The sequence below is a fragment of the Anoplopoma fimbria genome, chromosome 10, assembly GCF_027596085.1.
Source record: "Anoplopoma fimbria isolate UVic2021 breed Golden Eagle Sablefish chromosome 10, Afim_UVic_2022, whole genome shotgun sequence".
Lineage (NCBI taxonomy): Eukaryota > Metazoa > Chordata > Actinopteri > Perciformes > Anoplopomatidae > Anoplopoma > Anoplopoma fimbria.
This window is the reverse complement of record NC_072458.1, coordinates 7,125,647-7,140,844: the sequence shown is the minus strand read 5'-3', so window position 1 is coordinate 7,140,844 and position 15,198 is coordinate 7,125,647. Positions and strand designations below refer to the sequence as shown.

At 41.3% G+C, this 15,198-nt stretch overlaps 1 protein-coding gene across 1 annotated transcript in view; it reads left to right on the top strand.

The window, feature by feature from the left end:
- Nucleotides 1-15,198, top strand: part of LOC129097647 (zinc finger transcription factor Trps1-like) — a 59,666-nt gene that overhangs the window by 39,661 nt on the left and 4,807 nt on the right. Inside the window, exons 3-5 of the mRNA XM_054606555.1 lie at nt 10,925-11,328; nt 11,376-11,625; nt 11,937-12,052. Coding sequence (XP_054462530.1) covers nt 10,925-11,328; nt 11,376-11,625; nt 11,937-12,052 — 770 coding nt within the window. The remainder of the gene's footprint in view (nt 1-10,924; nt 11,329-11,375; nt 11,626-11,936; nt 12,053-15,198) is intronic.

Genomic DNA, 15,198 nt, shown 5'->3' with positions numbered 1-15,198 from the left:
CTGGCAGCGTTATTTCTCAAAAGTTTTCTAAAGGAGTCTTGAAGGAATTAAAAGAAACCTAGATAACTCAGCCGCATTTGTCTGCTGGAGAAACCTGATTTTGTGGCCACATGCTACACGCTTAACTTTTTTAAATAATGGTAACATATACACATGCACAACACAAAGACTAGGACAAGGAATCAAAACTATGACAGCAGTGTGATACGACGAAAAGGAAACATCGTTATATCTAAAATACTTCAATCCTAAAAAAGAAGGTCTAAATAAATCAGTTTCCACAGCTTTGAATCTATGAATTAAAGGCTGGAAAAACCCACACGGCAAGCATTATGTACAGCTTTACAGTGCAGCTTTGGAGCAGCGTGCTGCGTTCGGGCCAGACAGTTTCTGGTCTTTTGACCGTCGCTGCCAGTGTTTGTTAGGTCAGTGTGCAGAGTTTTAAACTGTTTCTGATAGTTCCACAGTAGATCAATATCTTCAGACAGACTCAATCACTCTGTCTTTGAACACAAGCACAGAGAGTCACGGACTCTGTCGTGAAATCTAAAGAAATATCGGACTGCTCTTTTAAACAGGTGTTAAAGGGGATTTAGTTACATCATACGTCTCATGTCCTTCAGATGTGTGTATTTGTTGAAAAGGTATTCAAGCATAAAAAGGTTAATTGTTGGAAGTTCTGCAGTGTCATGTTGATATTGATGGTTGTTCTTAATTTAGTATTCTGGGTTTTTTTTGTTTTAAGATGAGTGGCTATGGACATTTTCTCTCTTTTTCCTCCTGTTTCATTCATGACTTTTGTTAAAAGGCTTTTCAAAAGAGGCTCTTTAATATTATTTCTAGAATTTGGAGGACGGCGCCCTTCAATTATTTATCAGACTGCTTTTGATGTGTTATTCTTATGTGTGCATATGATGTGTCTGCATTGTGTATCTCTGTATGCTGTAGGTTTCTTTCCTTTGGTATTAAGGCTGTGATTTAATACCTTTTATCATGGCAGCGTAAAATGTCTTTCTTTTTGGGGTTTGAAGATTTCCAACACATTTCACCAGAAGAAACGCCTTCGTTTATTGTTTATTGGGTTTTGTTCTGAAGCAGCGACAGATTTTAAACTGCCTGTTTTTCTGTGTGTGAGTGTGTGTGTGTGTGTGATTTTGTGTGTGTAATGTGCTGCTCAGTTGATGTGCAGGAAGAAACTAAATGAGGATTTAATGAAGCTGGATTGTTTTTAAATAATGTAAATGATCGGATGCAAATGGTGGAACTAATCTTTTAATGTGGTTTTCATCATTAATTGTGATCGTGTAGAATTTAGTTAGATGTAATTGTTGTTCGGTTGATCAAACCTCGTTGGGGAAGTGTGCGGACCTCTTTGCTCCGTATTGAATGATTTGTTTATTGCGAAGCACTTTTCCGCGATAAATAAACTTATGAAAATGTGATTTTGAATGTTGACATGTTTTCTTTCTCCTCCTGTGCATGTGTGTGTGTGCGTGATCCACACTGATCTTCCCTCTCTGTCAACCTCTGACTCCTGGCAGCTGGTTTAACAATATTTAATTACACACACTCCCTGGAGTCAGTGAAAACTGTGCTCCCCTTTGACAGTAGTGTGATTTATCAGTCGATTTCACACACGTGCCCACACACAAACACAGCCATTTAACTGTTGACCACAGTTTGCTTACCGCAAAAATTGGTTAAGGTGATATCATCAGCGATGGTGAGAGAGAGAGAGAGAGAGAGAGAGAGAGAGAGAGAGAGAGAGAGAGAGAGAGAGAGAGAGAGAGAGAGAGAGAGAGAGAGAGAGAGAGAGAGAGATTTTAAAGGGAGCTTTCTTAGACGTGACCACACACACATGGTATGCTCCACAGACACATTCACACACAGACAGAGTACACTCTAAAGACCATGGCAGGGGAGCTGTGTGTGTGTGTGTGTGTGTGTGTGTGTGTGTGTGTGTGTGTGTGTGTGTGTGTGTGTGTGTGTGTGTGTGTGTGTGTGTGTGTGTGTGTGTGTGTGTGTGTGTGTGTGTGTGTGTGTGTGTGTGTGTGTGTGTGTGTAAAGTTAGAATCCAGACAGTCATTCCAGAGGCCAGACTATTGAGTCTTATAAACTCTCAGGTCACAGATTATTGAAATAGCAGAAGAGAGATATAGTCTGCGTCTGTGTGTGTGTCTTCTGTTGCACCGTTTTACTAAAACAGAAATATAGAGACACACACACACACACACACAAATGACCACACACCTGCACGTGCATGAGTATTTTTTGTGCAGAAAAGTCTCTGATGTAAAATAACACAGGTGTGTGTGACAGATTTGGATTCAGGGTGTGTTTGAACTAGCAGCTTGGATCTGTCTGGATCTGTGTGTGAGTGTGTGCTTGTGTGTGTGTGTGTGTTGTAATACTGATTTATTTCAGCATCATTTATAGCCCCATTGGGAACTGAACCAGCAACCTTTTGGCAGTAATAGTCTCACACACACACAGGGAGTCCATTGTGAAGGCCAATCTAACAAAATGTACCTTGTTTTAACCCGCTAACCTCCAGCGATTTGGATAGACCAGCTTGGACAGCCTAATAAGTTCCAACCCATTCCTTCAGAGAAACCGAGCAACCTTGTTTTTAAACTCCTCTGACCCACCTGTGGGTCCGGACACACACTTCAAAATAAAGTTTTATAGAGCGTGGGTCCCCGGGTGTACTGCGTAGCACTTTTAAACGCGCCCAGATTGAAAACAGCTAGTTTTGTGTCAAGCTGAGTAAGTCGCAGTTGGGGGAAAAAAAAAAAAAAAGTGGGTTTTTCTCTCACTTGTCTTTTGTGTGTGTTGTAAAGTTAAAGAGTTAATTGAGCTTGAAAGCAGAAATTCAGCTGTTTCTATTTGTAGAGCAGTGAAGAGAGTCTACCCGCGGTTAAGTGAGAAAAATCTCTCCCCATTCTCAGGAGTTTCTCGAGGTGCACTTGAACAAACCCCCAGAGCGCCCAGTAGCCAAAAGACCATGGTCATACTGGACAGCTCCCAGTTATGTGTTCATGTCTGCGTGTAACCAGTGTTAACCAGTGTTCTGCCTTTAACTCCCCAGAGGGGTAAACAGCCCTCCTACAGAGTACACACACACACACACACACACACACACACACACACACACACACACACACACACACACACACACACACACACACACACACACACACACACACACAGTAGAGTGCTTCCCAGACCCTGTGTGGTGCAGTAATCCAATGTATTTATTCCAGGTCAGACTCCTCTTTTAATAAAGTTTATTTGGTGGTGGTGGAGAGGAGTGTGTGAGTGTGTGAGTGTGTGAGTGTGTGTATTTCTGTGCATGAAGGATTGATGCAGACATCTTCAGGGGGGTCCGTGTGGTTTTTGTTGAGTAGTGTGTCTTCCACTGTTTGTTCCTGAATCAGTTTTTTTAGTTGGTGCACATCATAGTTTCCTAATTTACTTTTTCCAAATGAAAATCCTCATGTTTTAAACACTGATTTGAATTTCAAAAAGCATAGTGATCCTCAGCTCTACACTGTGTCCTCTTCTTGTGTTCGTACAGTATGTGTCTTAATTAACATGACAAAACACACAGCGAAGAGACAATCCATATATGTTTAAGCTCAAAATAAATCTAAACTAATCAGGGACTTTGTTGGTTTTAATTGCAGTTTTGTAACTCATTTTATTCATTATTATTTGAAAGTTGTGAAAAATAAAGTCGACATGAAATGAAAAATACCCTTTTAACCCTTTTTAGATTCATATTGTACACCTATTTAACTATATAACTATATCTCAACCAATGATATCATGACATCTATCCATCAAGCCACCTGCAAGTTTTAACAACACCCGCCCACTTTCAAATGCGGTCCAATCAAATGAGAAGGATTTCATTTAAATCCCTCTTGTAACTCTACACAAGCTAAAGACGCTCCTGTTTTACTTCATTGTGACTATTCAATTAAAGTAACTAGCAGGCTCTGCTTTAACACCACACACACACACACACACACACACACACACACACACACACACACACACACACACACACACACACACACACACACATTAACAGAAAACACAAGCAGACACATCAGTGACAGTCTCCGCTTGTTCCCTTCTTTTAAAAAGGTTTTCGCTATGTTTAATGAATAGATGTCTATCTGTCAGTCACACAGAGTGATTGAAGCTGTCGTGCCATATCAACTTAACACACACACACACACACACACACACACACACACACACACACACACACACACACACGCACTCCTACAAACACATCAAGGTTTGTGTAAGGGGAGGAGAGAAATAGAGATCAAATGTATAGGAGTTGGTGGGAGCGAGAGATTAATTGAGAGAGCTAGATGAAAGATGGACATATAGGTAGAGAGAGGGAGGTGTGTTCAAGACATCGGTTAATGTGTGTGTGTGTGTGTGTGTGTGTGAGAAAGAGACCACTAAACAGAGTGTTAAGCAGAGAGACGTGAAGGAGTAGAAGCAAAGAGAGGGAGTCTCCCAACGAGAGGGAGAGGTATTGAAATGTGAACCTCTGATTAAGTTTGACATTTAAGATGACATATTTTGCATGCTGTTACCCATTACAAATGAGACCCATAGTCTGTACGTGTGTGTGTGATTTGACTTGATCCGTGGCTGGAATGAATTGGGCCCCTGCTACCCAACAGATGAAGTGTGTGTGTGTGTGTGTGTGTGTGTGTGTGTGTGTGTGTGAGTGTGAGTGTAAGGAGGACTTCTGGCATTGATTAGGGGCCTTGCAGGCAACTGAAAGCTTTTAGTCTTAAAATGGCAGGTGGACTCTGTCTCGCAGTGATTTTATGTTGTCTCCCCCCTCCCCCCCTCTCTCTCCCTCCTTCTGTTTCTTTCTCGACCCCCTCCCTATCTCCAATTAGACTCCTGCCTCCTGCAAAATCAATTCCAAGCTGTTACTTAACCCCCCCCCCCCCCCGAAAAACAGAAATGTTCCCTTCAGCCAACTCTTCCTCCTCCCCCCCCTCCCCCACATTGTTTCACCCGTGCTCTCCCATCAGGCACTGGAACCGAGCCCCACGGTGCAGCGTGCACTTGTGGCCGGTTCCTATTATTATTATTATTATTATTATTATTATTATTACTATGCCACCGCTCTAAATGGGCTCGGTTTCACGGATCTGATCCGTTTTGTTTGTGTGGGTACCGAAACGGTCACGTGCACGCTTTCATTAATATTTTCTTCAGCTGCTTCCATTCACTGACATCGTAACCTGGAGGTATAAGCCGTTTCAGCGTGACTGCCATTTTGCGCATCAGTGGCCTTCCTAGAGCGAGTAATCTGTGACCATTTCATATAAATAAATGACTGCTGAGTGATACAGCACAGTCATGAACGCTTTAACATTTGCAGCGATAGCAAGAACAACAACAACAACAGCTGGTGTCTGCCAGGTTCCTTCAGGGAAAATCCTTTTTTTTTACGGACAGGAAGTGATGTGTTTCAGCTTTTTGGCAGCGGGGGTATTTATTTGGTGTAAAAAGACAATATTTGATCATGGACAGCAAGCCACAGGCTGAACGTACAAAAAGTGTTCATACATGTGTCACATATTTATTTTTTTTTTTTTTTTGTTCTGCCAAATCATTGGACTGTAATGTTGACAATTAGTTAATCAATCCGACAATTGACAGGAAATGAATCTGCACCTAATTTTAGTTGCAGCCATAATTAACTAGTTGATTAGTAATTTCTTTGCATAATAACTCTGCCGTTGAGCATACTGTAGCAAATCTGAAAGTGATCAGTAGTCTGTAAACGGTGCCTACATGTACCTGAAAATACTCCTTACAGATGCTCATCTTACAAGTCATATGAATTTCAACTTCGCTCACACATCCAACCTGTTTGTACAGGGGAATGTAAGGATGAAGTTATTAGTTTAGGTTTATTACATTGTTGGTCAGGGATGGTGCATAGTAATAACATTTCTAAAATTATGCCAGATTTAGCCAGAAAAGTTATTCGCAGTACCCAGGCAGGAAATAGTTAAAAGCACAGATGTTCAAAATAAAAGCGATGAAAATGATGAAAATATCAACGATACAAGCAGTCAAAATAGAAAGGAGAGAGGCAGCTCTGATAGCACACAGAATCAAAATGTAATATGCTTTGAAGTGAATTTGCTCTCGCATTAATCTAATTAAAGTAATTTATAGGTGTAGTGAAGCTATTTGGTTTATTCAGTGTGCCATTTGGCCAGAATGGCACAAACTCCCTCACAGTTTATGACTTCCTTTCTTAAAGTTCTCCATCACCTTAAAGAAAGGCAATTCCAAAATTTGGGAAAGAATTGTTTTATGATATCAGTTAAAATGGACCAGGATTCTCTCAGTGGGCTGCAGAACCAGCTGTTATGCTGCAAAGTTAAGGGGAAACCAGCTGGACGCCTGACCTGATGCACAACTCCATCTTCAAGTTTTGGTTGAATTAAACTCAAAAAGTGCTAGCATCTGTTGATAAGACTTGAATAATGTCTTTTTTTGTGCTCTGCAGTAACTTTAAAGGGTGAGAAGAGGTTGTCTATGAAATTCCCCTGTCCAGTAGCGGGATTTAAACACCGTACTTGTACTCACCTTGGACATTAGGGGATGTTTTAAAGTAGATGTTCTTATAGTCTTCCACCTTTTGGGCTCATCTGCTCTTTGCCTCCTGCCTTCTTTCTCTCCTCCTGAACTCCCTTTCTTTGCTCCTTTTCTGTCTATGATATTCCCCAGACAATCTCTCTTTTTGAACGAAGAATTTATATCCTCTTTCCTGTCTCCTCCTCTCCAAGTGCCTGTCCTCCTTCCATTTACAAGCTTTGCTTTGTGTTTTTCTTTCCATTTTCTCTTCCTTCCACTGTTAAACATACTCCTCGTCAATGTACCTTGTGGACCACTTCTCCATCCGTCTATCTTTTCATAGACTAACAATGAATCAGTGGAGGAGAGATGCTAGCACAAGGACAGATTTGATATAGGGACAAAGACTTCTTATAAGACAACAATATGAAGAGGACGAATGACGCAGAGCAAGACACAGAAAAAGAAGCTTGACGGAGATCTCTCTGCGTAAGACCCTTCCATTAGCATTATTTCTTTGTATGTTGCTCATTGATTCTTTTGTTTATTAAAGATGGAGATGCCAATTACAGCTCTTACACAGGGAGGAGCGGGGCTTTCTGAGGGCAGCAGAGATACGTGACTGTGTTAGGATTATGACTCAACCGTTCAATTACATTGACCTCATAATTAGATTCTAGAGAACAAGTTTGGAGTCAATGAATCGTGACAGTTGAGATGTATTGGTTATCTATTTGTTCCAGTAGTGAGATTTAACTTGGTCTTCTGGTGTAACCTGATGATCCTGATTATTAGCTACCGCAAAATGATCCCTGTCAATCATAATATCATATATATATTTAATAAATAAATAAAATAACAATGAAGTTATATCATAGCCCTAATGAACCGGAGATATTTGTGCCATCTCTTTCCCTACGGGAGATGAAGAGCCCCAATTATGCTATTTTCTGATATTTAATGGACTAAACGATGAAATTATGAAAGGCAGATTAACTGATCATGAAATGTTTTTATTCAGCTGATGCTAGTTAATACCTCATGGTCAAAGCTTTCACTGCAACTGTGATAAAATTCACCAATCTGCATAAAAAAAATGTAAAAATAAACTTCCATATATGACACAATCCAAATACTCCAACACGGTTCCCTCACCACATCCAGATATCTAACAAAACACCAGCGTAAACATACCTCGCCCCTCTCAGTTCATCCTTCAACGGATGTCTTGGGGTGATTATTGGCAATTTCAGATACAAGCCTCACTTGCGTTGGGGCTAATTGTAGTTGATGGAAATGATTAACTGTCACATCCATCCTCTCTGTTGTATCGAGTCCATTGTGGCGTATAGGGGCTAATTGTAGCTAGTAGCAGCAGTAGTTGTTATGTGGTATGTTGTGGTGGGTTGTACCTAATTGTAGTTGATAGTAATGGTTCCAGTCTGTGTATACAGCCTGAAGCAGACAAAGGCTGTACTGCGACACACACACACACACACACACACACACACACACACACACACACACACACATGCAGACAGACACATATGGTATACCAGCGTTGTAACACACATCTCTTCTTCTTTCCCACACTCCGGAGCATGCAAGTAGTGCGGCAGAAGTAATGCAAATGAACATGTGATACCAGTGTAAATACAGAATAGATAACAATATAACTCTCTCTAATTCCCATTAGGTTCCTGTCACCAAAATCATTATCATTTTAATTTTTTTCCTTATTGCTTTGATGAGCTTCTGAAGTCACCACTGAAATCATTCGGGGCAGATGGAAACACAGTTAGGTCAGTCAGTGCTGCTTACAGTAGGTCGGGATTTCAGCTCCAGTGCTTTACCACAACGATCTGTAGTTTTCCACTGTGTGTGTCTGTGTGTGTGTGTGTGTGTGTGTGTGTGTATGTGTGTGTTTGAGTGAATGATGAATTCTGACTGGGTGTGGTGAGCATCAGATGAGATTTTCCTCTGCTCCCTGCACTCACTCACTCACTCACACACACACACAGTGAGTGCCAGGGCTGGTCTAGGCGTGGGCCCTTTTCAGACATAAATTGCTTTATTTTAATAGTTGTACGGTGGAGAAAGAGGGAAAGAAGAAATGGTAAAATACTAGAAAAGGCCATAGAGAGAAAATTGGATTCAACAAAGAAAGCAGCCCTCCCTCTGTCATCTCTCTACTACTTTTCTGTGTTTGTGTCTGTGTGTGTGTGTGTGTGTGTGTGTGTGTGTGTGTGTGTGTGTGTCATTTTCTCTTCTCTTCCTAATCCACTAGATTACATTACAAGGTTATTAAAATATGGTCCTTTTTAATTTGTTACGTGATTATCTGTTTTCAACTACATTCCCTTGTACTTGTCTTTCTTTAGTGTGTGTGTGTGTGTGTGTGTGTGTGTGTGTGTGTGTGTGTGTGTGTGTGTGTGTGTGTGTGTGTGTGTGTGTGTGTGTGTGTGTGTGTGTGTGTGTGTGTGTGTGTGTGTGTGTGGGCGGGCTGATTCTCTTGTGCTTTAACTGTTTGCAGTTTGCTATCAGTAAATAAGAACACGTATTTATCTCTCGCGCTAACAGTTAGGTCGCACGTACACTATATCGCTTCCAATCCACACACATCATCAAATAGGAATTACACACACACACACACACACACACACACACACACACACACACACACCCACACACTCAGCGTCTGTCCCCCTCATATTGCATTGATCTAAAAGTGATCAGCTGTTGGCGTCTATCAGGCGTCTTTTGGCTTTGACTTGTGTTTACTACCACTCACACATACAAACACAGCGTATGGGTCAATGGGTTGACTGTGTTTACAACCGAATATGAACTGAAGGACCACAAATAAACACGCTCGCTCACACACACACACACACACACACACGCACACGCACACACACACACATGCTCGGAAAACACATCCCTCTGTCACGACTGTTGTGAACAGAGCGACCACAATTGTTCTCTTTTCAAACAAAAGAAACATTATGGTTTAACATAAAACACATGGTCGGTTATTTGATGGCTCTGTGTAGTGATTATAAGGGGGAGGGTCGGGGAAGGGGGGCGACAGAGGGAGGGACAGGGCAGGAACTGAAAGAAAAATTTTAATGATGGAATTACTCAAATTATTGTAGCAATTATTCCTGCATGTGAAAGAGGGCAGTAGAGAATAAAAATGACTGAAATGGCTTTATAAGTGCTTTTTTTTTTTTTTGTTGCTCGATGGAGGTATTTTATATTGATTATAATGGTGGTGAGAGGTTGAGGAAGAGAAAAGGGGGTAAAACTAAAATGGGATTTGAAATGGGAAAGAAAAGCAGAGAATAAAGAATGGAAAGAAGGACAGCAGATAGAGCAGGAGAGACAGTGAGAGATGAGAAAAAGGGAGAATTTGGGGCCCCCCAAAAAACAAAAAATGAATGAAAGGCACGCAAGGAAGAGATGCAAGAAAAGAAAGAGAAATGTTTAGTGCTGGAGGGGATGAATTGCAGTCCGCCGCCTCCCTCATCCATCTTTTTGATACGGGGTGCGTGGTTTGATGTGGTTGTCTGTTGGCCATCCTCCCCGTCCCCTCTCCTCTCCTCTCTCTCTCCTCTCTCTCTCTCTCTCTCTCTCTCTCTCTCTCTCTCTCTCTCTGTCTCCCCCAATTTCTGCCTCGCCCTCTCTCTCTCTCTACCACCCTTCCCTCTCAGCCTCTCTGATATGGTTTGGGTTTTGATGTGGTCCATGCGTTGAAGATTCTCACGGATGGTTTCCATAATGATAAAAAAGATTCACTCCCTGGTTTAAGAGGGGGGAGAGAGAAAAAAAAAAAAAGGGAAAAAGTTGCACTTAAGGAAGCAACAAACATCCCAACACACACACACACACACACACACCCCTGAAAAAATCTCTCACAGCTGAGATGTTTCTGATTTGCTGTGGCTGTTTTTTCTTTGACGAGGTCTGCGGTCGAGGATCGCCACAGATTCGAGCGTTCAAAGGCATTTGTAAATTGAATCAAAGCTATTCTGTACACATACATCATTGTCAGAAAATGGTATTTGTGTGCATGCAATCCACAGTATATTACTTTAGCCCCGGAGACACCTTGTATCTCTTAGTGTCTTGATTTCAAGGGATTATGAAAATCTGCTTGATATTTTCTTCTCCCAGGTCTTTCATGTACGCATAAACAGTATACAGTATACATGCTTTAGTTAATGTCAACATATCAATGAACAATGAAACAAACAATAACTTTTTTCTGTCTCTTCCCATTTCTCAGAGATGGTGAGGAAGAAGAATCCCCCTATCCGGAGTGTGGGTGGCGAGGAGGAAGAGGAGGAAGAAGATGGGAGGAGGCCAGCGGGAGAAGAGGAGGAGGAGGGTGAGGAGGAGGGGAGGGTGGGAGCAGAGGCCGAACGAATAAACCGACCCTCCGAACCCGAGTCCTCCGACCGGATCAGAGGAGACGAGGAGCAGGAAGAGGAGGAGGGAGAGAGCGAGTGCGCGTCCTCGTCCGTCTCACCCTCGTCCGTCGGCGAGCGCTACGGCAACGAGGAGAGAGGGGGGAGGAGGGGGAGAGCCAACCGAGGGGGGCCGGCGTTGACTGACAGACTCGAGAGCCAGTCGGAGCCCGAGGACGGGGAGAAGGGGTTGGAGGAGGGGGAGAGGAGGGAGAGAGGCAGGGGGAAGCCGACCACCTCACCCCTCCTCTCCTCTCCGCTCCCCACCTCCTCCCCAGGCAGGAAGGAGGGGAGGAGTCAACGACCGACACCCCTCCGCTCTCTTCCAGCCCCTCTCCCAAACTCCAGGACTTCAAGTGCAACGTGTGCGGCTACGGTTACTATGGCAACGACCCCGCCGACCTGGTGAAGCACTTTAGGAAGTATCACCTGGGTCTGCACAACCGCACACGGCAGGATGCCGCCCTCGACACGCACATCCTGGCCCTCCACAACATGGCCCCCCAACACACACCTCTAGGTAACTCCAGAGCTCAGCTTGACATGTTTGACTTGCGATGATGCTTATTGTGTAAAATAGATGATAATGGTAAATAACACAGATCCAGAGCGTTACAACTACAGGCACATTTTTTTTAAGATTCACATTTTGTAAAGGTCATTGTTCAGTGAACTCCCAGTCGACCACTTTCTTGCAACAACAACTTGTCACTTGTTGATCTAATCTCTCCTTCAGACATGTCCTTAGATTGTCGTGCCTCTGGCAGTCTGACCTCCTCTTTGTTTATCCGCTTGTAAAAGTCTGACCCCTTCTTGTGTTTCTGCCCCCAGACGTACAAGCAGGACAGGGGCAGAGGAACCAAGCCAAAGAGTCGGGGAAGACGAGACCAGATATGCACATTCAACAGCACCGGACAGTCATGATGAATGGCACATACGACGTACAGGTAAGCACTTACGAAATAAAGATGAATAGATTGAACACATACATGATGCCGCCCAACTTTTTTTTCACAAAGTGTTAAAATTGCAGTTATGCGTTTTATTATCAGATTACCCGAGCATGCATATTTTGCTTTAAAAGAAATGTGTAAACAAAGAAGCAGTTATAATGCCACTTTTCCAACGTTAAGAAAGAAAAGAAAAACAAACACAAAAGAACATAGAAGCAAATAAACAAAAGCCACACAATGGTTCTTTTGGTTTGACAGCATTGAATTAATTAGAAGGTAAAGTGGTCAACGGCTGGAACGAAGGCTTACCGGTTCAGTAAAGCTTTGGTTTGTAGCGTCCTGTTGTTACCTCCTCAGTCCAATTAAAAGTCTGCATTATTGGAGCCGATGTCCCTTAGTAACAGTCAATTTCACAATCCTTTTCACAACTTAAAAAAGACCTCAACCTAACTGATTTTTGACGTTTTTCTACAAATCAACCATGTTCTCAGATTTTCCGAACCTCATCTTGTGAGCATTATCCTGCAAACACATACTTACGTGGTCATTGGAGTTCAGGGTCCAAGTAAGCTTGAACAACATAAAATATTCAGAAGATAATGGGCCACCCCGATGTCACCAAACTGGTCTCATGGCAACAGAGAATTGGGCCCTCAAACATATCAAATAGGGAAGGTGACAAGCTTTGAAACGTCAAACTGTTTCAAGGAGTACATTAGAGAGCTACAGTTGTAGATGCAATGCAGTAGTACTCATGCATCTGCTGTACATCTTAGCATCTGCTTGTCATGATTACAAATAAACATTGTTCCCTTCTGTTGGAGAAGATTCTGTAAATATTGCATACTTTCTGCAGCGTTTATTTCAAAGTGTTATCACAGAGACAGTACTTGCAAAAATTAAATAAACTTTTGCAGTCATATCTTTAATATTTTTCATATTTGAGGACATATTTGTCAAAATGAGACAGTGATTAAACGCTAACACCTGGATAGAAGTAATACCATTACATTACATTACATTACAGTCATTTAGCAGACGCTTTTATCCAAAGCGACTTACAGGAAGTGTATTCAACATAGGTATTCAACCACCAGCTTTTTTATTTTTTCTTAATAACTAGCATACAAAGACTTGAAGTCATGACTATCACTTAGAAGCTCTGCTCCGAAACAGTCGACACGTTGATTGAGTTAACTTTTCACTATGAAAGCGTTACCTGTAAATCCAGGCCCATAACTGAACTGAGTCATTTATTGGGTTGAACTATCGGCAACTGATTTCTAACATAAGGTGTGTTTTGATCTGGCAGACACGTGTGCTCACACACACAAAGACAGGTACACAGCCTGCTTCTTATACACGTTCAGGCATTGCCACATACAGGTGCACTGTCTGCATCATAGTGTTGTAAATTATGACTAATAAATCAATAGTCTTCGCTAATCCCTCATATTCAGCACTCAATTTGTGAAATAAAAAGAAAAAAAAGAACAAAGGCTAGTATCTGATGAGAGCTTCTTTGCGGAACAAATTCAGCAAACGTTCAGGTGCAATTCATAATTCCTCCAAGATAAGTGTCGTCAATATACTGAAAGATGATTGAATTTTGCCTCAATTACTCTAATTATACTCCATCATGCCACATTAACAAGTCAGTCGTAATTTGCACCTGCAGTCTGGACATCAACATATTAGACAATCATTTTGGGTCTTCAATGATTTAGTTTTATTTTAGGGATACTAATCAGTGAAATCAACAGCTGTAGACTTTGGTTTGTACAAAAACTTGCCTCTGTCACTGCCCAGTCTCAACATTGTACACAGTTTCATTATAGTAGACATTTTTAATTATCTACAAGTTAGCTGTATTTGCTATGAAACTGAAATTCCTCAGCATGCACACGCATTATTTATTGCCACATGTAAACTCATGCAGATCTTCTTTTAATAACTGATTTACGGTAGCTTTGATCACATTCAGAAGCATGTGTCTTTTTGTAAACACATGTTTTGGAATATATGCAATATATATTGACATTTGCTTCAATGACTTTGAGTGTGAGTTTTTATCATCAGTTTTTTTTCCTAAGTTAGCAGAATGGGCAGTCTTAAATTAACTTTCAAGTGAAAGTAGAAGTGTCTGTCAGTTAGACCTTCATCAGGCCATCGTTCTTAAATGAGACAGTAGGAGTCGGAGACATTGAGATGCATTAATGTAGCAGGAAAATAAATCCACAAATTGTAGATTTACTGAAAGCAATTTGGCCCACATCAAATTTAATGAATACGTATACTTACAGAGTTGACATTTCAAGTTTTATGACAGCTGCAATATTTTCTGTCCATATCTCGCAGGCTAATTATCGAGAATAAATCCATACTGATTCGTGGTTTTTAGTAGTTTGACAGTTTATCACATCCCTTAAAAGTCCGGTCTCTCAATAGGTAATAATCCAATTAACAAATCATTTTCCAAATAACTAAATTGATTCTAATTGAACATGAATACTGAGGTCGAGTGTGCACATACATTTTTAGTTTTCAAAATGATGTATTTTAAGAGCAAAAACTAAAAGCATTCTATTCTATTTCAATATCCCTGTTTTATTTTGTCCAGATTCCATTTTGTATGTTTTCTGAATACTGTGTTTCATGATTAAAGCACAGTTCGTCATCTTGTGGCGGAAGAATCAAATTTCAACATTTCCTGAGAAAATACTCAAAAATCTTCATTAAAATAAAATGTTAATGAATATAAATTAATTTGATGTAACACAACATTGCACTATTTTTTCATTGTCAAAGAAAGTGATCCAATGCAGTTATTAAACAAAACATTCCATCCTTTTTGTAAAATATAGTGCTCTAAATGTACTACTTACAGGCCTACTTACAGTTTACCTCCAACACGTGTCTTGCGCTCTCATTTGCTGTAGGTCAACCAACAAATCAAATCAAATGTTTAGCCTGCTCGGCCTGCGCCTTTTAACAGCGAGCGCTAATTTGCCTCTCATCTGGGGCATTTAGTAGGAAAGCTCAAAAAACGTTCTGCGAGTAGAAAACCAGGGTTAAAGACGTGTAGTATCAAAATCCAACCATCTCAGAGCGCTAGGTGGATATGATGGGGTCCCACAGTA